General features: G+C 34.3%; 1 protein-coding gene across 6 annotated transcripts in view; it reads right to left on the reverse strand.

Annotated features, from left to right (window-relative positions):
- PHIP (pleckstrin homology domain interacting protein) overlaps positions 1 to 26,609 on the reverse strand; it is a 122,845-nt gene that overhangs the window by 12,290 nt on the left and 83,946 nt on the right. For all 6 annotated transcript variants that reach the window (XM_018052885.1, XM_018052887.1, XM_018052890.1 and 3 more), the window contains 13 exons: positions 25,371 to 25,447; positions 22,434 to 22,665; positions 18,787 to 18,906; positions 17,437 to 17,544; positions 16,770 to 16,894; positions 16,561 to 16,643; positions 11,667 to 11,778; positions 11,429 to 11,490; positions 9,008 to 9,163; positions 6,507 to 6,627; positions 3,806 to 3,931; positions 535 to 604; positions 149 to 202 (listed from right to left, as the gene is read on the reverse strand). In XM_018052885.1, the coding sequence (XP_017908374.1) occupies positions 149 to 202; positions 535 to 604; positions 3,806 to 3,931; positions 6,507 to 6,627; positions 9,008 to 9,163; positions 11,429 to 11,490; positions 11,667 to 11,778; positions 16,561 to 16,643; positions 16,770 to 16,894; positions 17,437 to 17,544; positions 18,787 to 18,906; positions 22,434 to 22,665; positions 25,371 to 25,447 (1,446 nt within the window). The remainder of the gene's footprint in view (positions 1 to 148; positions 203 to 534; positions 605 to 3,805; positions 3,932 to 6,506; positions 6,628 to 9,007; positions 9,164 to 11,428; positions 11,491 to 11,666; positions 11,779 to 16,560; positions 16,644 to 16,769; positions 16,895 to 17,436; positions 17,545 to 18,786; positions 18,907 to 22,433; positions 22,666 to 25,370; positions 25,448 to 26,609) is intronic.

The raw sequence follows: 26,609 nt of genomic DNA on the forward strand, positions 1-26,609 counted from the left end.
CATCTAGTTCTGAAAACCATGCATTTTTGTGATGGAAGCTGATTTAGAAGTAATACTTAATCTATCTTTGAAACTACTAAAAGTAAAAAAAATTGCTCAGTACATTTTAATTCATATAAAGTACTTTGCTAAAACAAAAATTTATTACCTTCCTTTTCCGGGTAGAAGTTCCTGGCACATCAGCATCTTCTTTCTCTTCTTCCTTTGAAGCAAGAATTTATCAGATTAATAAAATATTCAAGGTTCCACTATATTCTACAGTCTTTTAATAGCAATTATCTCCTTTATATTTTGGAAAACCCATAGTATATATGATACTGTAACATTTAACTGACTCATTTTAAAACGTCTCCCTCCACCCGCTGTTTAAAACAATTTTAACTGAAACAATTCTGACTTTTTTTTCAGTTAACTGATAGCATTAGGCAAAAAAAAAAATTTCTTAATAGCAGTTGTCTGAAAACTACTATGTGTAAATTTCTTTTTATATATTGGACACAACCAATGTAGTAATCGTAATGAAATATTAAATACCTCAGAGTCAGACAAAACTTTCTTCTTCATTGAATTGTAGAGTGGAATTATGTTATAACAAGTCTGATCCCTAAATAACAAAGAAATGTTAGTATACAAGGTTGGACTCACGAGATTTTTGTCCTTTAAACTTGTTACTAAAACCAGATTTTAAGATAAAACTTTTGAGCTGAAGGCTTCCTTCATCAGTTAACTCCAAAACCCTATGCACACACATCTGCCCCTGCCCCTCCCCACCTCTCCACATGAAGCCTCCACCCTGGCCCATTTCATCACACCAAGCCCAATTCCCATCTAAGGATTTGCTCAGGTCACTGCTGCGCCTAGAATACTTTCGCTTCTTCTTCAGTCTATAACAGATAGCTAGTTTACCTCCTATCTTCTGTTCCTTCTTCCTTTTATTCTTAAGTGTAGGGATTCCCTAAAATTTTGTCCTTAGCTATCGTCTATACCTTTTGCCCAGATCATCTTATATATCTGCAGTTTTTCTGTGTTCAGTTCAGTTCAGTCCAGTCGGTCACTCGTGTCCAACTCTTTGCAATCCCATGAATCGCAGCACGCCAGGCCTCCCTGTCCATCCCCAACTCCCGGAGTTCACTCAGCTTCACGTCCATCGAGTCTGTGATGCCATCCAGCCATCCTCATCCCCTTCTCCTCCTGCCCCCAATCCCTCCCAGCATCAGAGTCTTTTCCAGTGAGTCAACTCTTTGCATGAGGTGGCCAAAGTACTGGAGTTTCAGCTTTAGCATCATTCCTTCCAAAGAACTCCAAATTCCTGTAACTTGGTTTGACTCTTCAGGTGATTCCTACCACCATCTAAAATTCCCACGTCTACATCCAATTGTCATTTCCACTCTCCCTTTTCAACTTTTTTTCATTCACACAGTAATGAATGGTTTTTCCTATCTCCTCCTTTGCTACCTCCTTATATACCCAATCACCGGCCAAGTTCTGTGATTCCACCTTCAAAATCTCTTGACATCTGCCTGCTTCTCACTTTCATAAATTAAGTTTCCATCACTTCTTACCTGGTCAGCTATCAAAGTCAATCTGCAGTCAAACTAGTATTTTTTAAGGCAATTTACATCACGTTATTTTCATGTTAAAATAATTTCAATAGTCCTTCTCTGTCTCTTCCCCCTTAGACACTGCATTTAAATTAGTATTTTTAAGGCACAGCATGCCTCATGCTATTCTCATGCACAAATACTTTCAATAGCCTCTTGCTTCCTATGCTCCTATTTTAAGCACAGTTTGTTAGATCAGCATTTGAGGTCCTCTGTGATACGGTCCAAACTCAAGTTAAGCACTTCTACCACTATTACTTCTGCTCATGTAGTCTCTACTTCACCTGATTTCAATTTACTCAATTCCCTTAACAAATCTTTATTCCTCTCCCTCTTGCCATTCCCCATCCCTGGAAGTTCTTTGTTTGCTCCCATCTAACTTTTGAATCACTATCTACCTTGTCCATACATCTTAACATATTTCTCCCTGTGCCTGAAATCCCAGTCTCATAGCCAAAAGTGACCCTATCCTTCATCTAAACATTCACACAAACTCTTTTTACTTTTTCCCTGTATTACAGTTAGTCACAGATTTATCTACCCTATAAAGCTGTATTAAGAGGGTAATTATGCATTTCTTTCTATCTCTAAGTATCTGTTATAACACTTTGTATGTATCTATTACTTGAAATTTGGCCAAATAACTCAATTAAAAAGTAGTTACCAAAATTTCAAGACATACAAAACATCTTGAAAAGTACTACCAGCTGAAAGTGGTTTTCAACAAATTATATACCATTAAAAAACTGTATATATCTAAAACTACTTTTAGATATATATAACATAATGCACTATTATTTTAATCTATTTTCATAAGGCATTTCAAAATAACTATTTGAAAGAAATACAATTTCAAAGCCTATTCCAAACGTAAAAATAATGGCTTCATCTAAATTAATTTGCTAAAATATCAATTTATCATGTGATTCTACTGATCCCTATTTCTTTGGGAAAGTAGATGTTTATAACATACACAATAAAACACAAAATTAAAAATTTTAGTTAAGATACTATAAATTTTATAACCAAGTTATATAAACAGTTTTCTGAGGATAACTAAATTTTTATTATCTAGATTATCAATTTTACTGAAAATGAGCAAAATCCTAGCAACAGCAGCCCTGGAACTACTTACTACTTGAAAGGCAAAGCATTTCTTTAGAGAATAAGGTAGAGGAAGGGCATTAAGCTTACCGTACTCATTTCTTTGGTGGTTTTTCATATTGGAATTACCTACATTCCTTATCAAAACAAACAAAAACAAACCCACCTAACACCAAGAAAAGGGACCCTATGATTATGCTGAGTAATGAGAATGAAGCTGAATATGTTTAAATAAAAAGCCTCAATAATCCCTTTATATAAAAATGGAAGTTGATAGCAGGAGAGTATTGAAACTTAAATTATAAAATATCCTATTCTATTAATGAGAAAATATTATCAAATATAAATAACCTTAATACGAATTCAGAGGTGTATTTTATACAAAACGTATGATCCACTCCTCTGGCTTCCATTTAGAAGACTCAACTCAATCTATGAATACATAAAATCCGTAAGACAAGGAAATAAAAACCCTACTGTCTTAAGAAGTATAGCTATCACTCTTGGTGTGGGATTAATTAATGAGGAAATAAACTTCACTTTGAAACAAAAAGCCTTGAATGTTAAGTTCAGTTTCCTGCTGACCTATTTGAGTAACTTTTCATCAACCTAACAGAGATAATACAATATTAAGGTGAAAGGTTCTCAAATAAAATGGCAGACACTCATTTACTGTGAAAATCAAACAAGTTAACCTCTAAAAGATTTAATTTTCTTAATTGTAAATTACAGATAATGACCTCTCCCAGCTGTTAGATTTTTATGTGACTTAGAAGAGCTTATTTAGCTAAAACATTGCATGTTCAATAAAAGCTTGCTATTATTATCCAACATTGGATTTAGAGAAACATCCATGTTTTCTTATGTAAATCAGAACACAACTGTAATACAATCTCTATGATTTCATAACTATTATCAGCCAATGAACTTACATATGTTTCCTATTTTGAGGACCTGTGGTTTTCTCACAGCACATATTTGTGTAGTATGACAAGGCATATAATAAAAAATGATTGTATTCTATGTTTTGACATTTTACATCTTAAAATACCACCATTAATTATGACAGTAATATAATTAAGTGTGGAAAAATAACTCACTTTATAAAATGTAGAAGAAGATCAGTCACAAATTTAGCAGATTTCACAATAGGGCTTCCAGGCTCATTAAATGTTCGTGTATTATGCTCTATATATCGAACTTCCCACATTAGGGAAGAAATTCGCCTTTAAACAAACAAAATGCAGAAGTCTTATTAGCCTCTTTAGAATAAACTTAGAAATACATAAACACATTTTAAAACCAAGACATTCTGACTTTTTAATTGCAGTCTTAAATCAATTATAAAACTCACACCTTAAAAAACTGTTGGAAAAAAAAAACAAAACTGAACCTCAGTTGTATCACAGGGTAAAAAAAAGTAGCATAGAAAATGTCTGGATTAGACACATTAGACTATCAACAGGGCCTTCATTTAGGGAGACAGACTATAAGGAGAGCATGAGGAGAAGAGAAACAGTGGAGTTTTAGTTTTTCCTTTATATATTCTTTTCATGTATGGTGTCAATTTTAATAATAAACATATCTAACTTTTTCATAAAAAGGGAAACAACCAATTTCAATCTAATTCTATTGCTAGTAATCAAGTAACATTTAAAAGTGAAAAGCTAACTAATAGCCTGCTTAAGGGACACAAAAATGTAAAAACTTCATTTTTATATTTACTAAGTATACTAAGAAATCTATCTAAATGAAAAAAAAAATTTTTTTTTACACAAAATTAATGATACAGTTGATCCTTGAACAATGCAGCACTGACCCTCCTCAAAGTCTAAAATCTGAGTACAACGTTAGAATTGGCTTTCCCTATCCAAGGTTCTGCATCCATGCATTATATAGTACTACAGGTATTATTGAGAAGGGTGCGGCAACCCACTCCAGTATTCTTGCCTAGAGAATTTCATGGACAGAAGACCCTGGCAGGCTACAGTCTATGTGGTCGCAAAGAGTCAAGACACAACTGAGTGACTAAGCACAGCACAGTACAGGTATTATTGGAAAAATATCCATGTGTAAGTGGACCTATGCAATTCAAATCCATGCTGTTTGTGAGTCAACTGTACTAAAATTTTGGAGTTTTATTTTATTTCAGTTTTAACTAAAGAACAATCCAAAGGTTACTTTTACAATATCAACCAGCTGAAAATGACATGGAAGAAAATACTCAAAAAACCTTACTGATGTGTAAACAGAAAACAATTATATGGAATTTTTAAAACTACATATATATAACATATAATTGTGCATAGAGAAGCATACAGAAAAGCTTCTGTAAGTTTCCAATAGCATCTCCATGGCTCATTCTAATCAAAGAATCACAGGCCATTTTCAAGGTACCCTATAGAAACTGTGTGTAAAGTAAGGCATGAGGATTTAGTATCAGTAGGACAAACTGATAGTGGTTTAAGACTGAACTAGAAATGCCAAAGAGGCACTATAACCGTAGGAAGTCTGAAGCCAATGAACAGAGAAGAAGCAAAACAGCCTGAAACAGTGAAATAGCTCATGATGGCTTCATTATTATGAAATAAGAACATAACTCAGGTCTATAACTACATTATCTGGTTAAAAATCAGGTCATTTCTAATTTAAGTAAGGACTCTGTTTCAAAAGTTCTTTTCCTCAATTGATTACTGCTTCTGCTGCTGCTAAGTCACTTCAGTGGTGTCCGACTCTGTGTGACCCCATAGATGGCACCCCACCAGGCTTCCCCGTCCCTGGGATTCTCCAGACAAGAACAACTGATTATTAAGCTAGGCTAAAGCCAAAAAGCCTAATTAAGTTGCAATGTAAAAAGTACACCTTGGCAGTTCTTATGCTGAACAGAATTTCTATGAGAAAGTACATTTTTAACAATGGTTGGAGATGGAAGAAATTTATCTTTCTAAATGTAGTCCAACTGTTAGAGTGTAGAAAACAATTTACATAAAAAATATGAATACAAAATATGATGGAAAATTTCCTTAAGTTAAATAGTAACTTAAGTAAATAGCAGTATAAATAATTGCAGTAATATAAAACAGGTCACAAAAATTAAGTTTTAATACAGTATTAGTTAAATTGAAATGCTATTGGCCTGCTAAGCTAAAGTCACTAAGAAAGATGAAAAGCTAAAAGAATGATTTCATTTATATCAAAACAATGAACTTTATTTTTGTTAAGACATGTTAGCCAATAAACCTACAGAGTTCTAATCTGCCCAAGATTAGAACTCAATGTTTATCAAAACTGCTAACCAGCAGATGCAAACTAAATGAAATTACATCTTTTAAAAACTCTAGTTATATTTCAAACTAAGCTACAACTATAATAAAGTAGCGCAAATTTTCCTAATTTCACTTTTAAGCAGTATTCATAAGCTAAATTAATAAGAGAACAATTTTTAATATTATTCCATGAAAAATCCATGAACAAATATCTCAATGTGCTATCTAGGAGAAAAAAAAAAATGTTGGATCACTTCATAAAATACAGTATGAAGAGAGTAACCATCAATTCATATTTATTTCTAAGTGTGGTCCACAAACCAGCAGCACCAGCATCACTGGGAACTTGTTAGAAAGGCAGTATCTCAGGTCTACTCTAAACCTACTACAAGATTCTGCATTTTTAACAAGATCCCACTGTTAAATGGAATGTGCATTAAAATTTGAGAAACACTGCTGTGGAGGATCAGTAAATGGCTGAAAGAATCATTTAGCTTTCCTTTGGCAGTAGCTACAGCAACCAAATGATTCTAACCTGTAAAACCTGTTTTCCAGTCTTTGTTTAATCGTACTTAAATCCGTTGGATATGCCACTACAGTGCAATACATAGGATACGCTTGCAGATCCACAGGGGCCACAAATGCTGAAGCAATATCTAAAATAAATGAACAAGGAAGTTTATAAATTCATCTTTTACTGCTTAAAGTACTTCACAGTTCTGCTTGAATTAAGCCTTAAGTTCCAATCCACATAAAGTCTACCACTATCTTTTGACAGAAAAAACATACAGTTTAGCAACACAGTCTCACTTTTATTATGTCTGCATTTGCACTGCAAAATTCTAGGAATGTTATCCAAAGATTCTTTAGAAAAGATGATAGACAATATATAAATCTGACCTATTAAAGAACATCCACATGTATTTCTATAATTAAAACTAGGTCATTCCTTTTTTTTTTTTTTTTTTGGGTCATTCCTGAATCTATGTGTTTGGCAGTAATTGTTTTGACGTAATTACTAAAATTACTTAAGATAGTATCTGAGACAGTATTTCATCAAGAGTTGCCACCTTATAAAAGACATCAGATGAAAATATCATCCAATACGTGTCTCCAGTGTCTTCAGCTCTTATTCACAGTAACTTCTGCCTTAGATTCTTTGAAGCAGATCCCCTACTCAAATGTGTACCTACTCAGTATGTATTTTGTCTACCCAAAGTTCAGATAATTACGTTCTATGGTCACTATGTTCTATGTTTTCTTCAAACAAAGCAAAGCAGTTCATATACCCTTCTCTCTCCCTTTACGATATTCTACTGTGTATATGTAGATATCAGGTTAAGAGGAAAAATGGTATAGCTACCCATATAACTCAGCTTTCAACCCTCCTCCTCTAATTTACATCATGTCAGCCTGAGTATTGTCAAGAGTTTTAAAATTAGTTTGTGGAGGATTTACATTTTTCCCTGGTACCCCTGGCATTTCTGGAGTTCTCACTCTGAAATTCAGTTTGCTGTTGTTCGACTACTAATTTGTGTGCGACTCTTTGTGTCCGAAGGACTGCAGCACACCAGGCTTCCCTGTCCCTCACTATTGATACCATAAATACATCTCATCCTCTGTCACCCCCTTCTCCTCTTGCCCTGAATCTTTCCCAGCATCAGGGCCTTTTCCAATGAGTCGGCTGATCCCCAAAGCAAAAGTATTGGAGCTTCAGCATCAGTCCTTCCAATGAACATTCAGGGTTGATTTCTTTTAGGATTGACTGGCTTGATCTCCTTGCAGTACAAGGGGCTCTCAAGAGTATTCTCCAGTACCATATTTGAAAGAGTCAATTCTTTGGAATCCAGCCTTCTTTAAGGTGCAATTCTCACATCCATAACATGACTACTGGAAAAACCATAACTTTGACTACAGGGACCTTTGTCAGCAAAGTGATGCCTTTGCTTTTTAATATGCTGTCTAGGTTTGTCATAGCTTTTCTTCCAAAGAGCAAGAATCTTTTAATTTCATTGCTGCAGTCACCATCTGTAGTGATTTTGGAGCCTAAGAAAATAAAGTCTGTCACTATTTTCACTTTTTCATCTCTTCACCATGAAGTGATGGGACTGTAGGCCATTATCAAGTTTCTTGAATGTTGAGTTTTAAGCCAGCTTTTACACTCTCCTCCTTCACCCTCATCAAGAGGCTCTTTAGCTCCTCTTTCTTTGCTTCTGCCACTTCAGTGGAATAATCTGTATATCTGAGGTTGTTGATATTTCTTCCAGGAATCTTGATTCCAGCTTGCGATCCATCCAGCCCAGCATTTTTCATAATGTACTCTGCATAGAAGTTAAATAAGCAGGGTGACAATATACAGCCTTGACATACTCTCTTCCCAATTTGGAACCAGTCTGTTGTTCCATGTCTGGTTCTAACTGTTGCTTTTTGACCTGCATACAGATTTCACAGGAGGCAGGTACGGTGGTCTAGTATTCTCATCGCTTAATACATTTTCCACAGTTTGCTGTGATCCACACAAAGGCTTTAGCATAGTCAATGAAGCAAAAGTAGATGTTTCTGTGATACTCCCTTGCTTTCTCTATGATCCAATGGATGTTGGCAATTTGATCTCTGGTTCCTTTGCCTTTTCTAAATCTAGCTTACACATCTGGAAGTTCTTGGTTCACATACTGGTTGATGTCTAGCTTGAAGGATTTTGAGCATATACCTTACTAGCACGTGAAATAAGTGCACCTGTGCAGTAGCCTGAACACTCTTTGGCAGGCACTGAAATTCAACTAAAGCATTTATAACTGTTGATATTTGAGTCTTGTGTAAAATTGCATTAAAAAATCACTTTAAAATATTTGAAAACACTGACTTATGAGATTATAAAAAATAATTTTGCTTGAATAAAAATGTTTTTCTTTCCTTTGCTTACTGGCAACATTTTCTAGCTATCTTCATGCATATATATGTAAATGTATATATATACACACACACACATATACAGAAAATATATATATATTTTTTTCATATGCTGCTATTATTTACCTAGTGTCATCAACTGGTTTATTCCTGTAACAATTCTTTCACATTCTTCATCCCTGGGATTGGAACCCCATTCACCATCAAGAGGCTTATAGATCAATGATCTGGTTTCAACATCGGTTAAAGGAACACTGGTACCTAGTTCTTCAGGAAATACAGCTGAAATAGAAAGAAAAGAGATTTAATGAAAATATGTGGTAATATAAGTAATATTTAAGTTACCTTTAGAAATCAGAGTTGATACTTTTATAAAATTAAACTATACCTTTGTAAAGATTTGGTAAGTATTATTCTTTATTTTCATTAAAGGAAAGTTATGTTTCAAGAGTTAATAAAATTTACTCTTTACAACATTAATTTCATAATTAATTTTCTAGATGAGCATGTAATTACTTCTCCAAAATTATACCTCACTACTTGCTTTATTATCAGTTACAGGTGAAGGAGAAAGTATTCCTATAAAATCATGAAAATTAAAACAATTTCTGAATCATTTCATAATATATAATCTCTAATTTACTTTGATAAAACATGCCATGTGAATTTAAACAAAAGTGGTATTTTTTTTTTTTAGAAATGTTTTAATCAAAGCCTCACTCTTTTTCTAAAAGTGTAGGGACAGTTAGAATTATGAATAATGACAGATGATGCTTAGGCTTTTTGCTCTTAAATGATGAAGGTATGCTTTCTGCATGTCTGAATCTTTAACAGAATAATTAGGGGGTGGTGGTGACATAAAAACTACAAATCTGACAAGGCAATTTTTCTTTGAACAAGACTTCATGAGAGAAACATTTGGAAATATGCTACTATCTGTTGACAAAACTCCTCCTTCTCTCAAAATGTAATTAAACTCTTGAGCGTCTATGTATGTATACCCAAATAGAACAAAAACAACAAAAATCACCCCCTCCACACAACAATATATTGAGGTAGGAACCAACAGCATATTACTGTTACTCATTCATTTCAAGAAGTACCCCAGGGATTATATCTATTAGCTTCATTTCTCTCACATTCACAATAGCCTGATGTGACTTCAAATTCAAACCTTCACAAAGGAGAGAAATAAAACTGGAAGGTAAGTCATGTAACACATTTACAAGCCGATTAAGATGTTGTATAATATTCAGTTCAGTTCAGTCGCTCAGTCGTGTTCGACTCTTTGCAACCCCATAAATCGCAGCACGCCAGGCCTCCCTGTCCATCACCAACTCCCGGAGTTCACTCAGACTCACGTCCATCGAGTCAGTGATGCCAGCCAGGCATCTCATCCTCTGTTGTCCCCTTCTCCTGCCCCCAATCCCTCCCAGCAAGAAAAAGACATTATTGGTATTGGTCTCTCAGAGTGACAATTTCTAGAAAGAACTAGTCTTAATCAAAATCAGCATGACCATTTTCTCATTTCTATGATTTACCAGTTTGGGTTTACTTTTTTCACATTATCTTTTTTCTGAATTTTTTGAATATAATAATTAGTGAGGAGTTCCATTTGTAAATGATCACTTCTACTATGTTATAAGTCAGGTTGTTGTTTGTTTGTTTTTTTTAATTCTTATCCGACAGTAAAAGTATGTTTTTTTAACATACTATTAAAAAAAAAAACAGTTATGTAAAAGATAATTTGTGGAAGTCCTCATTTCCCCATCCTTTAAACCTTTTTAGACATACACAGTTGTGTGTGTTTTATGTTCTTAAACTGAAACAAATATGGGCAATGAAACAGAAAATGCAATATCCAGGCTTCAGACACACTGGTCTTTTCTCAGTTCCAGGAAGATGTCATACTTATTGCCAAAGGCTAACTCCCAAATTCTAAGGCGATGTGTCAGGCCATATGCAAAATGACAGTTATTATTATTAATTATAATTATCTACTCATTGAGACCTTACATGTGTCAGGCTCTATAACAAGCACTTTATACATATGATATCATTTAATTCTCATAGCAGCCCTGTAAGGACAGTTTCAAAGACTGAATCCTAAGCATCTCGAGTTTTGAGGCTTAAAGGAACCTGTCAAGATGACACAGAGGAAAGATGGCAGAGCTAGGATAGGAATCTATACTTCATTCAAAAAAGCCTGACCTCTCAGTATTATGTTGTATTCTATGCATTTTGCTGGAGTTGTAAAAATATCTTGGCTCCCAAGTGCTCATCTTCTACAGTGAATAATAACAAGCAAATCAGTATATTTTGCTGTAATTATCTTCAACCTTCCCTCTTAAACCACAAATTCCAAGTGGATAAGGATTATGTTTAGTCACTATTATGCCTACCCTACCTCCAGGGTCAATAAAAATGCATGTGGAATGAATATCTTCTACTTGTTCTTCATCAAGAACTCTTGTACCTACAAGTTATCAAATCAGATTTTTATTTAAGAAATGAATTCCGTAACAGACACAAAAACTTTACACTTACCATTGTTAGGTATAAGCTCCATATCCCAAGGACTCATCTTTTCTGTATCTCCATTGTCCCAGCTTAAAGAAAGGAAAACCTTTATATTAAAAGATCTAAATACTGCATTGCAATTTTAAGAAAATCACACTGAAAAATAAAGTACTTCAGTGTTTAAAATGAGTATCTTCAACATTTTAACAGATGGGGAAAACATTCAAAGCAAGTCAGGCTGAACCAAAACACAATACTTCCTTACCAAACATTGTAACACTGGAACAAGCTATCAGGGTACTCAGGCTGAAGTGGTTCCTGGCTCTCAATTGTTCCAAACCACCAGGCATCATCTATGACTGATCTGAAACGGTCACCTGGACAAGAATAAAAGCCATCTCATTACTCTTAAATAAAACGCTGCTGCTGCTCCTCTTTCCCAAAGTATCCCTTTAAGATACTAAAAAGCCTGTATTGTTATTGAAAGACCTATGAAAAATGACCCACACACTCCAAAATAAACTAGTAAATAAATAAAATCAGCAATACTGAGAGGAAAAGTTATATAATAAACCCACCTAAAGTGTGACTTATCACCTTTCAGACCATTTTTTAACCTTTTATTATGGTAAGGAGAAATTCACTCATTTTAAACATTTTTACCAATCTACCACTTTACACACACTTTTCCTTCCTACAGAAAAAAAAAAAAACACCACAAAAACTAACCTTTGTAAAACAGATAGCACTCTATAACCTTTTCCTTAGCCAACTGGATTCAGCTACTGTCATATTACTGAAAACTGCTTTCCTCAAAGACTATAATAAGCTATCTCCTCACCTTTCCATCATGTCATATGAAAACTGTTAACTACTCCCTGCCTTTTTCCCACGCTTTCCCCTTTCTTAGCTCTCATAGTACTTAAGTGATTCTTCTCCTGGTTAAGTCTGAAAGATTTGAGTTCAAATAACTTATCCATGTCACTTTAAACAATCTTATCTGAATCAGTTTCATTTTCAAACCCGTTTTAAAAAGTGTTTATATTCGCTTTTTTTTACCAAAAAGGATTTAGCGAAGTACAAAGACATGTAGTCGTCCTTCAATATCTGTGGCGGATTGCTGGCTGCAGGACACTTCAGATACCAAAATCTGTGGATACTCAACTTCCATATATGAAATCATGTGTATGTGCATGTAACTTATGTATACCTTCCTGCATACTTTAAATCAGCTCTAGATTATTTATAATATAATGTTAAGTGCTATCAAAATAGCTGTAAATACTATGTAAACAGTTGGCCAGCATAAGGCAAATTCAAATTCGCTTTTTGGAACTTTCTGGAAATTTTTTTCTCCAGAATATTTTTGCTACAAGGTTGGCTGAATCTGTGGCTATGGAGGGCCAAGTGTAGAGCATAAAATGCTTTGAAAAAAATAAATTTAATGACAAAAAATGAAAGTTGGAACCAGTTAATAGAACATGACTGCATGTTGCTGAGTTATATGTATGTGTGTATATACATATTCTGGGTGAACATGCACTGAGATCAAATTTAGGTTCAAATTCAAGCATTCAAACAGCAAATATTAACAGGGAAACTAGAGAGTCTCTAACTGCTCCTGAAATGTGTATCAGTGACACTATACTTAGTGAGAAGACATTACATAATTTAAGAAACAGCATTACTGACATCACCAACACCTGAAAAGTAAACATAGTAATGAGTTTCATAAAGCTATTTTTTGTGATCCTACTTAGACTGATGACATTATGCTAAAGAAGAAGAACTGGATAACATGTGCCGAACCACAATGAATGATACTGTATGATAATGACAATAAAATTAGGCAAGGAATAGAGTCTACCAGAGTAAGCCTTAAGTGTATCTGAGGACTGGCCGAAGTAATTATTACTGATATAATTTTAAATGGCAGTTGGTAAAAACATCTTCAGAAATAGAAGATTAGCTAGTACCAACTTGAGAAGAAACATTAACAGTAATTTACACATTTAAAATTATAAGATCCAAATGAGAACATTCTGATGTACATCCATTTGAAATATCTCTTCAATATGGCCAATGTTTGCCATTATTTCCTTACTTATGTTGTCAGTACATTTCTGGAATATTCCTGGATCCTAACCGGTAATATTTGTTCTGCCAACTTATCGGCAGATGCATGTCCTTAAAAATCAGAGATGAGAAAACTTCCCTGGTGGATCAGTGGTAAAGAATCCGCCTGCCAATGCAGGAGACAGGGGTTCGATTCCCAATCCAGGAAGATCCCATATGGCGCAAAGCAACTAAGCCTGTCTGAGCGCCACAGCCATTGAGCATGTGCTCCAGAGCCCAGGAGCTGCAGCCTCTGAGCCCACATGACACAGAGGCTGTGCTCTGCAGTCAGAGAAGCCACTGCAACGAGAAGCCTGTGTATCACAACCAGCGAGTAAGCCCGCTCTCCACAACAAAGATGCACCACAGCCAAAATAAATACAACTTTTAAAAGTAAGAGATGAAATTAATCTTAGCAACACACGTAAATAATTTTAAAAATCACATGTACCAAAGGCTTATATCCAAAACCAAGAACTTTTAACTCTTCCTTCTTGAATTTACTTACAGTTTTCTAAGTGAGTATATGGTTATTCCTTTACCCATCAAGTTCAGACATTAAGTATTGGCCTCTCTCCATATAACTGTATATACAGGGTATGTGCATTTGTTTAATCCATTTTCAGTTGTCCTCTGTCATGACTATACTGTATAAATATTGTTCACTAATGAGTCAAATAGCACACAGTTCCTTTATTGCAAAAATCTGTATTATCACTTCATTTTCTCTGAATTTTATGAATAATTTACCCATATTCTCTAACAGCTCAAACTATAAAACAGCCTTCAACAGATAATTTCCCACAATAATGACAATAAAGTCCAAGTTAAACACGTTAGACAATTAATCGGTTTTACTTTTTCTCCTGAAGATTTCATTCTTAGAGGACAGTGTCTTCTGGACTGTTTTACAGACTTGCCAGGTAGTATTCTGAGACTTCTGCTGGCTACTACTTGGGAATTTCTTTTGGTGCTTTCCTGTCCTGAATTTCCTGTCTCTTACTGAGATTCCAGGTCTTTATTATTTCCTTATTTGATAGAAAACCCGAACATGGCAATGGACTGGTTCAAAATTGGAAAAGGAGTAGGTCAAGGATGTATATTGTCACCCTGCTTATTTAATTTATAAGCAGAGTACATCATGTGGAATGCTAGGCTAGATGAAACACAAGCTGTAATCAAGACTGCCAGGAGAAACATCAATAACCTCAGATATGCAGATGACAGCACTCTTAAGACAGAAAGCAAAGAGGAACTAAAGAGCCTCTTGATGAAGGTGAAAGAGGAAAGTGAAAAAGCTGGCTTAAAACTCAACATTCAAAAACTAAGGTCATGTCAACAGGTCCTATCACTTCGTGGCAAATAGATACAGAAACAATGGAAACAGTGAGACTTTATTTTTTTGGGTTCCAAACAAAATCTCTGCAGATGGTGACTGCAGCCATGAAATTTAAAAGATGCCTGCTCCTTAGAAGAAAAGCTATGACAAACCTAGATAGTGTATTAAAAAGCAGAGACATTACTTTACCAACAAAGGTTTGTCTAGTCAAACATATGGTTCTTCGAGTAGTCATGTATGGATGTGAGAGTTCGACCATAAAGAGGGCTGAGCACCAAAAAATTTATGCTTTTGAACTGTGGTGTTGGAGAAGACTCTTGAGAGTCCCTTGGACAGCAAGGAGATCCAACCAGTCCATCCTAAAGGAGATCAGTCCTGGGTGTTCACTGAAAGGACTGATGCTGAAGCTGAAACTCCAATACTTTGGCTACCTGATGCAAAGAGTTGACTCATTGGAAAAGACCCTGATGCTGGGAAAGACTGAGGGCAGGAGGAGAAGAGGATGACAGAGGATGAGATGGTTGGATGGCATCACCGACTCAATGGACATGAGTTTAAGCAAGCTCCAGGAGATGGTGGAGGACAGGGAAACCTGGCATGCTGCAGTCCATGCGGTCGCAAGGAGTCAGACACAACTGAGTGACTGAGTAACAAAATTTGATGGAATACATCTTTCAAAGCTTTCAGAGAAATGGTACATGGGATGTAAATTTTTTTCTACAGCTTCCATGTCCCTATTTTTAATGACTACATTTCCATAATTTTTCTTTTTATACCACACAGGTATACCCACTCCAATATTCCTGGGCTTCCCTTGTGGCTCAGCTGCTAAAGAATCCGACTGCAATGCAGGAAAGCTGGGTCGATCACTGGGTTGGGAAGATCTTCTGGAGAAGGGCAAGGCTACCCACTCCAGTACTCTGGACTGGTGAATTCCAAGGACTGTACAGTCCATAGGGTCGTACAGAGTCAGACACAACTGAGTGACTTTCACTATAGCACACATGTAAATCTCTGTATTTACCAAGACCAAACAATAAACAAATCACCACACTAATCCCTTCCAATGGTACTAGAGGAGGAATGAAATGCTGTATCAACTGAGGTGCTTTCTCAAAGCAAAATATGGCATATAGGCACGATACTCTACTCCAGAGTGGTCCTTTTAGAAATTCTTAAATACTCTAGTAAATAGCATAACCATCTGTACATAAATTAAAGTACCTTAAATGCCTGGAGACTTTTAAGGTTTTCTAAAGTTTTTTTGAGTCTTGGTTACAATATTAGTTTTAACAGAGATACCCAATAAAAGAAAAACGTCAGTTTAGTTTTAGTCCCAGTCCAATTAAACATTTTCAATGGAAGACTTCTTTTGTTTCAAGTTTGAATTCTGTCATTACTTCTTTTGGATAAAAATTTATTTCAGTACATGTACTAACAAAAGGAATAGCTATAAACAATCTTATACATAGTTACGAAATATGAGAAGAAGTGTTCAGATTTCAGCATCATCTAGTTTAAAAGTATTATCATTCTTTAAAACAGACAAGCAAACAAAAAAATACCCCAAATTCCTGATACAATATCTTACTTTCCTATTGACATTGCCACAAATGGCAGTATTTATCTGATTATCTAAATTATGAAAAATATAAATCACTTATTAGATAAAACAATCATTACAACTTCCAAATAAATAACACACCTATATTCCACCGCCTATATTTTGCATCGTCAAATTGTTGTCTCAAGACCAGGAAATCTATAACATCAGGCATATCATGGTACCTATTAAAACAGAAAGAAATTGATCAGGTCACATAACTACAGATATCTAAAATACATTCAAATGTACCCAAATCTTGAAAAACAATCTACAATACTAAGAATATTGCCTCTTTCAACAGTCCTTACTTCATTGTAAATGATCCACCGGTCAGTTTACCAGTATCAGGATCTAGAAAAGCAAGTTTAAGGCAGCAAAGGGTAGGCAATCCCACTTCATACTTTATGCCAACTATTTTCATCAGTTCTTGTTCCTGAAGAAGATACAGAAAAGAAGAAACCATATTCACAAAATAATCTGTTAAACACTAGGTGACTATTTTGTATGTATGTATAAAAACCCACGGATCTGCATACTTAAGATTGGTGCACTTTGATGGTATGCAAACTATATATCAATTAAAAAAAAGAAAGAAAACCTTATTGAAATAAGAATTTTCTAATACAGCTCCAAAGACTGAGAAATAATTTTGAACTATTGCTGATAAATCTAGAAATACTTCCAAATTTACAAAGATGAAGTGTGCCTTAATGTTAATGTTGTCCAGTTCTCATATTAAGGCAACTTATAAACTCTCAGAATATATATAACTAATAGTTTATAAGGCAACTTATAAACTATTAGAATATATATAAATCAATCTTAAGTTTCTTTAAAAATCTATGCCTATGAATTATTTCAATTAAAAGGAAAAGCTATGTTCATGATACAGTTTCTTACAGTGAAAATAATAACATTAAATACAATTTTTTCTATAATCACATCTTTTGGGGCTTGAAATCACAAACACCATACCCGCAGTTCCATTTTATGCCATGGTTGTTTTTTGGGATTTATACTATAAATTTTATTCTTCCGGGCCATTTCAACATATGCTTCATGTCCTTGTCGGAAATAATAAACCTAAAAAGTAAATAATGTCACAATTTTAAAACTTGCATGTGTTTCCAACCCCAGATGCACAGTATCAGCTAAAACTGTAGAGAATTTAATGTCCTGTAAATGAAAAGAAATTCTATTATTTTGATTTTATCCTTCCTCCTTTTCCTTGAGCTGTCCTACTATCACTTAACAATACCCAAAGTGTTCTAAATAACATTAAAAGGTTAAGGATAAGCAGTTATTTTTTGGCTTTTTGGTCTCACCACTTTATTTTATGTTGTATAATAAAGTATGTCGTAACTTGGGGTCATGTTTAGTTTATTGTTTACCTATTTTATAGCAAGGAGTTTAAACAAAGGCAGGGAACTTTAAAATGAAAAATCTATTTTCAAATATATTTTCATATATATTTTATATTTATGAAGAGAGCAAAGCATATATTTATTCTCATTTATGGAGGTCAAATTTAAGTGACTCCTGACTACCACAGAACTGATAGGTGAATATAGCACTCTGATACCAAGTGTTCTTCCCACAACTAAAACAGCTGAGCTTGTTGAAAAATGCTATCCAAGTTTATCCTAACTTTTCACTGTTAACTTACTGAATACCAGATAACCCTGCCTCTTAACATTTACACAAAAAACAAGGAGACATGATGTACTCCTGAGTGGAAAACTTTGGTCTAATATCTTATATTTTCATTTCACATTCACAAAAACATAGTCCAAAATGATGACTAATCGTATTTTCTTAAAAAATTAAATGATAATTGGAAGATAACATTTTTTAAAGCTCTAAGAAACATATTATGAACATTATAGTTATTTAAACATTGATAAAATACTTTTATGAAATAAAAAAATAAAAATAAAACACATAAGTACCCTTCAATTAAAAATAAACAAATGCTAAATTTTGCTTTTCCTTTACCATATATTTTATTTTAGGGAAAAGAAAACTGGCCACAACATCCTCTTATTAAATTTAAAAATACACACTAGTTTTTTAAATGCCAATAAACCTCTATCTCTTACAATATTTAATTTGCTATTGCAATTTTTATAATAGCCATAAAAAACATTATTAAAGCTTTCCTCTTAAATTTTCCTTTTTTCCATACAGAGCTACGAAACATAAACTGAGATATGAGCTACTTCATAAAACTGCTACAATTCTCTAGCATTCTGTTTCAAGAGCTGTGAAAAGTATTTAAAGTTATTTGAATGAAACAAAGGATATTTTTTAGAAGTTAAAAAATACCTCATCACCCATCTGTGGCACAAATGGACATCTTCGGGGAAGAGTGTCTGTAATCCATGTTGAAGGCAGCCATTCTTCCAACGTCAAACCGTTTTCCGTTAGTTCTCCCACAGCCAATCTCTAAGAGTGTAAAACAATATCAAATAATATTATCATGAAAGCATTCATCTATCAGTCTGCCCAGGCAGTTAGAAACACAAAAGGGGAAAGGGATCTTTGTATAAAAATGTATGTTCTTTAGTAAAAAAACTTGATTCTGGGAAGATGGTGGTAGTGGCAAAACAGTTACATTCAATCTCACCAACTCACTCCATAAAAAAGCACTACATCAACCAAAGCTCCACAGACAATATTCAAGACAAAAATAGGTGATGCGATACTCCCATAAACAACAAAACAGCAGCTTTGTGTAGTTGCCTTTCCTCTAAACATTCTCTCAGTTTTATAAACATACCATGTAACAAACCAATACATATTCGAGGTTTTTCTTTAAAAAACCCTAGTCATAGCATGTTGCTAAGAAGAAAGATATTCTTACATGGGCTGAGCAGTGCCAGGATACAGAAGGTTAACTTTTATGGGCTGGACATTATACTTGCACATAGCCCAAGAATATTTCCTAGCCATTTCATATGTAAGCTTCTGAAAAAAATAATTTTTTTCAAACAGAATGCTCTCAAGCCAGGTCTCTTACTTCTTAACTTTCTGAATACGTCTTAAGAAAAGTTTAAAATTTCTGGTCACCTACAATGGAAACTGTTACCTTAGACTTTGGAAAAATGAATTTTCTGAGAGCTGAAACCTAACATATATAAGCAGAGAAACACCATGCCGCTGATTAAAAATGTTTTGGTTCAGTGTTTGTAAACTAAGACTTCTAAATTTTATTCTCTTGTGTTTGCTTAAAAAGGGGGAGTTATAAGGTAGTTACCACCGTGAGGTAATGAAAGTTCATAAAAAGAAACACGGTCATAACGGGGTATCAGAGGGTACGATTTGCAGCAGGTTCCTTCAGCTGTTACTCAGTATTCATTTTCCTACAAACTCTTCTTCCTATTAACCATCTTTGTATTTCTCTGTTAAAACACATTAGGAGCGTTCTATGGAGAAGAACGGAGGGATAAAGAACTCTGGCATTTACTACACATGCGATGAATCCATCCCAGGTACTGAGATCCACACACTGTATCAGTCTTAAATATAACGAGGTGCTCAGTTAAAGTATTTGAAAAAGGCTTCCTTTGACCTAGGTAAAACAAAAAAAAGGCAGGAAAAGGCTAAAAATTACTAACTCCAGCCTCAATATAAACTACTAGTTACACTACTCAAGTATTTCTTCCCAGAGTGGGACAGCTCTTACATGAAGCCAGGTAAATTGGGTATTAAATAGAAGTAATCATATTTATAGCTGTAGGACTATGGCATAGCCAAGAATCATTATGATAATAAATCTTACTCAGATCTTGGGGATCCTTGAAGTTTTGGTTAGATTTCTGTCAGTACTAATAACCATTTATGGGATAAAACACATCGATAGTTCTCTAAATTTCCAGCCTCATGAACTAAGATTTAATTTCGGAGATAAAGATAGTTAATCTATTTTTTTTCTATCCATGGCAATTCTTCTAGGCCCACCTAAAATCTGACCTCTTCTGGAAGGCTTATCTGAAACTCTATGACGTCTCCCTTTGGTTTCCTATTATCTATAAAATTACTTTGCCAATTAAATGTATTACATCATGTGATATTTCTCCTGTTTTGGGGAGAGGGAATTCAAACAACTTGCTCACACATTGTTTTTGGAGTAAGTACTATGTCTTACATTTCTTTTCAGTCACTGTATTGCAGGTACTAGTTGAAAATTCATTGCTCTCATTTCCAGAGCTCCTAAACAACATAAGGGATATATGTCAGATACTATCTGGGATAACTGTTACTGTATCTCAGGAGAATTCTATTTTAATAAGCATGTGCCTAACAAGGTTTTTTTTTTTTCTTCTAATGATTCAAACAATTAACCATATGGAAGATATTTTACTTTTTCATAGATGCAATAAACATCAACTAATGATGTCTCAGTTATTTTTCAGCTTTACAACTCTATGCAGAAGAAAGGAAATGTTACTGTGTTTACCTGAGATAAGATGACTAAGGAATAAGAGCAATTCTATCCACTGTCAGATGCACTGATAGGCTGAAAACAAACCATGTAAACATAATCCAAATTACAGGGAGTAACCTGTAATATCCTAACCTTAAACTATTTGAAACATGTACCAAACAAATTAGTGGCAAACAGACCCTGGGGTAATACTTTAAGCAAAAGAGTGAAATTAAAATATGCCAAATAGTAACAATGGATCCAAATGTGGCCTGTAAGTATTAGTTTATGGATAATTATCAAATAAAAGGGGACCAGGTAAAGTAAACTGCATTCTTAGGAAAAAAGAATTATGGGACGTTACACTGCAAACCTCCAAAGTTTCCAAAACTGTCTTGAGATGGAAAAAAAAAATGTTTACCTCATTTGCCAGATACATGGCTTATCAGCGTTATCTATCATGTAAAATAACGGGTCAGCCTACATTTACCATCACAGGCAAGGAAGAAGAGGAATACTGTGGCTAATGTGTGGCATTCTCTTGGTAAATATTCTCCAGACAAAGGCAAAGGAGGTGACAAAGGAGGCTGCGGATTCCAAATTAAAGTAATCCATAATCCATAATTATACAGCTGAAACAAACAAAAGCTCAACTGATGCAGATAAAATAAACACTTAAGACAGATGCAGTCTTGAAATTTTTCGAAGCTCTCTAAAGATAAACATCCTATAGTCTCCCTAGTATTTAATACAGATAACATCTTCCATTTAATTCTAAAAATGGCACTGGTTTTTAAAAAAACCTTCCGTTTGTTTCACCAAATGTGATTCCAACTTACAGTCTTTTGGGGAATAGACAATATGTCCCTTGTATTTCATTTCCTTTAGAGCAAAAGTTAAACAGTTCCTGTTTTTAAAATATTCCGACTCCACAAGAACTAACAAATCTTATTCCCATAACCTTTATCCCTTTTCTTTGATCTGTCTCAAATTATCCACAGACTAAAGATGTAGTTATCAAACCAATACTACTGCCCTAAGGACTAACGATGGCTCACAAGTTCTGTAAATTAATGAAGGCTTGTTACCACAGTAGTATTTTCAGCAGTGATAGTTTGTAAGGATGGTTGAAAGACAAAGGCAATTAAAGGCTAATAAAATATGTTTTGTAGCATTATTTTTTTTACATAAATAAACAAATTATACTTAGTCTCAAGAAAACTCTGCTCATAAGATCAAATGCTCAAGATATAACAATATGATAATGCTACAAGTAAATACTCTCACACATTAAACATTTTAAAAATTGAGGAAAACTAAACAGATCTCTATTTGCTTTATTTTACCACTGTGTAACTCCATGTTTTTTCTGTGACTACTTAGCTGGTAAACCTGAACAATGTTTATGTTTATCCACTGCACTTTTAAAACGTGTAGTCTGCTTTCACAGAAAACATATATGTATATAATACGTATAATATCTATTTATGTAATTATATATAGAGACATATATATATATAATATATATATAAGTATATAACTCAACCTTTTGTTTTCTTTCTTTGGGTTTCTTTTTCTTTGGTGATACTGGTCCATCCTTTTCTTCATTTATTTTTTTCCTATCCTTTTTAATCTGTTTTTGCTTCTGTTTTTCAGATTCTTCTTCTTCATCTGAACTGCTTTCTGCTTTCTTGGTTTTATGCTTAGGAATTTTCTTTGGTGGTTGCAGATTAATTCCAGCATCTGCTGTCCAGTCAGAATAATCACTGGAGTAGTCACTAAAAGGAAAGAAGGATTTAAAAAATACACAGAACAAGACACATGTTAAGACTCTGCTGTATGCACATGTAAAGAACAATCATAATAAAAAGTAATGGGCTTCCCTGGTGGCTCAGATGGTAAAGAATCTGCCTGCAATGCAGGAGGACCAGGGTTCAATCCCTGGGTTGGGAAGATCCCCTGGAAGAGGAAATGGCAACCCACTCCAGTATTCTTGCCTGGAGAATTCTTGGACAGAGGAGCCTGGCGAACTACAGTCCATGGAGTCGCAAAGAGTTGGACACGACTGAGTGACTAACAGACTATGACAGAATAGTACATACTAAATGAACTAAAATACTTCCTAACTCTCAACTCATCTTCTAAATAGTTTCTTACAAGTCTGCAGGCTTAACTTACTATCTCCAAAATTTTTTAGGATAAATGAGGCCTAATTAAAGTAGTTCTAATTAAACAATGAATTTAAATACCATTGATAATTTTAACAAAAATATAGATTTGAGTGTTACATGTGTTCAAAATATTGTGGGGTCACAAAGGTAAGGAGCAGAGAGATGGTCAATTTCCTCAATTCTAGTAACAGAAAGAGAGCTCTAGACAGCATAGGAGGCATCAATGCTGAGGAAGAAGCATAAGGACTCCCTTGGTGACGGTAGGTGGGCACTCTTGACATTCGAACTCCCATGGTAGAGCACCGGTGGCGTCATCGTAGCTAGATACCGACCTGGAAGGGTCAGAAGTATTCTATCCAGTGGGCAGATCATGCCTGCAAACTTTACTAAGCATCTACATACACTCGAGGTATATATTATGCTTCAAAGCATAGTAAGATTCAGAAAAATGCAGGCCTTAGTATCTTATGTATCACTATCAATCATGTTTGCCGTTGGTTATATCTCGCTGGAAACTCTTAACAGATCTAAGCTTTACTAAACTGATGCTGCAAAATAAAGAATCCAATTAAGTTGTCTTCTGTTTTTAGAACATGAGAATATTTAGTACTTGACTTTTTAGTTTTATAAACATAATGCCTTAATGGAATCTAAATTGTACTATGTTAAAATCAATTATCAGGTTGCCTAGACTTACTGATGTATATCCTCACTTCTCTAAAAATATCACTGACAAGGCTGAAGTCATATTTTTCTGGAGTTTTATTCTACTACCTTGTCCCTCTGGCCCAAGTGTCTTTTTTTTATGGGCAATTTACCTGTTATCTCCCTAAGAATAGTCATTGCAGGTAAAAGTCAAATAATTAAGGTGTTTTCTAGTATGATTTTCATGACTTCATCTTAAAACTTTAAATTTTAAAGTTACATAAAAAAACATTTTCAGACACTATTCGGGATATTTGGGAATATATCTGCAGGGCAAACAGCTATCCAACTGGCCATACTGAACTTACAAGCACTTATTTACACTGACTTCAGCCATGATCACTGTACATGGCACTTGCCAAACTGCTCACTGTTGCTACGCTATGGAACACTCAGCTCTTACAGAAAACCTGCTACTGCCAGCACAGAACTACAAATCCCAGAGGCCTATGTTCTTTACAATAGTTTCTCCAACAGCTGAAGTGAACAGTTTTTTCAAAACAAGAACCTCTATGCTGTTGCATAGTCTGAGATACAAGCATAACTTGTTTTATCGTGCTTTGTAGATACTGTGGTGGTTCTTCTTTTCTTCTTTACAAATTCAAGGTTTGTGGCAACCTGGCATCAAGCAAGTCTATTGGTGCCACTTTCCCTATAGCATTATTTTTAAATTAATGATGCTTTTAAATGTTGAATTTTTTTTTAGAGATAACACTACTGCACACCTCACTGCACAATGAAAATGCCATTTTTATAGGCACTAGGAAAACAAAAATTCATGTGACTTGCTTTACTGCAATATACATTTTGGTGGTCTGGAGTAAAACCTGAGGTGTTCCAAAACAGAACTATACTCTATTTCCATTGCTAAACCAAAAGAAAGCAGGCTTTTCTTCTGCTGTCTTGTTTTAAATATAGGAAACTATCAGACATAACGATGAACACTTGCATATAATTACCGGGAGCAACTACTGTGGAAACAGGATAAATATGTCCTGTGACAATGTCCGTGATAATAAGAGGTGAAGAATTTTTAGATATAGCATCCTGCTTTCTTTGGAATTTTAAGAACTAATGCTGTCAAGGAATAAGTATCCAGGGCTAAACATAATTACCATTCCCAAAGGCTCTACTCCTTCTTGTTACTAAGACCTCACAATGTCAGACAAGGCCATTAAGCTCTGTAGTAATATGAATCATCAGTTAATGGGGCTGAAGGAATCCTTGCTTACATGATCAAATGAGGTGGGAAAAACCGGAAAAGGGGAAAGCTTATTCTCATTGCCAGAAGAAAATACTACTAGCATTTAACAAATTCCATTATAAAAGATAGTTAATTCTATGAAATCTCATTACTTTCATAATTTAATGCTTAAGTATTTCTCAAAACCAGTAATGAAACTAGTCTGTGGGTCAGTATTACAAATAATAACAGCATTCAGAAGATAAAGTATCAACTGAGGAAAAAAGTTAAAAGCATCATTTTGTAGATCTAGTTACAATTTTAAACCCAAAGGGACTCTGAACTATGTTTCTGGTAGAAAAGAATCTTCACCTTTCTAAAGAATTTATAGTACTTGTGGGGGGAAAAAAATTCATTAAATTACCTAGAACTGCCATCACTGTGCCAAGCTCTCTCTTCTTCTTCAGACGTTCCACCACTGACAGCAACAACTTCACCTTCCTAAGAGACAGTGGGATATATATTTTATTGTGTAGTTTTACAGACTAACATTCTATATGACTATATTAATAGAAAATATCAGTGATATCTAGTAGTATGAATATTAGGATATCTCATGAAAATCTGATTTAAATTAGTTGTAAAATACAAGTCTCAAAGATAAATACTTATTAATAATGGATTCAGAGCAATCTCTTGGATGGATTAACTTTTTAAAGCCTCAAAACACAACTTCTAGATTGGGTAATATGAAACTTAAATTTAGGAATTTTAGGTTTTATTTATTATAATTAATATTAAAATAGCTTTATCAAGTAAAAAAGAATATTCCAATTCAGGTATTATTTTATACACATAAGGAAGATTAAAAACTACCCAAATACTCTGTTTCTCTTTAGCAAATATTCACTGGTCAACACATGCTACTACCTGTGAAGCCATTTTCTTTATAAACATTGTTTTGTGGTCACAAAATCTTGCTTCAATAAAAATAGTAATTTATATTAATTAAGACTGTACTATAGATCAGAAACTATTCTAAGCACTCTGTATATATCATCCCATCTGATCTAGACAAAACGGTGACTGGTGAGAGGAAACAGATCTTTTTTCCCCAGATATAAGTGATTTCTGAAATATATTTCATTACTTTATTCTATTTACACTATCCTACCATTTTAAAAAATTATCTCATTATTTTAACATATTGAAATCTTTGGTTCTCTATTAACCAGCAACTATTATACTGATTCTAGGGAAACAGGTTTTTATATAAAAGAAACAAACTTCAACAGGCTAAGAAATTTATCCAAGGCCAGTACAATTAATAAGCAACAAAGCCTACTTTGAACTCAGGTCATTTTACTTCAAAGCTTAAACCCACTCTAACAAGAACAATTCAGTGTTATTAACTGCTGGGCGTATTCAGATAATTTTTCATGAGGATAATGAAATGTATTCTTTTACTAATCAAATATTATATTTGGGGGAGAAAAATTTTCCCATTATCATGTCTTAAAAAAATGAAGAATGTAATTGCATAACTTCCGCAAAGCTCTGAAAATCAAGCAAATATGTGAAGATCAAAATCTAGAAGCAAATTTTATTTAGCAAATAATCTCTGCTCACTAACTGAAAAGAAACTAAACAAATTAATCTAACT

Source organism: Capra hircus, chromosome 9, assembly GCF_001704415.2.
Source record: "Capra hircus breed San Clemente chromosome 9, ASM170441v1, whole genome shotgun sequence".
Lineage (NCBI taxonomy): Eukaryota > Metazoa > Chordata > Mammalia > Artiodactyla > Bovidae > Capra > Capra hircus.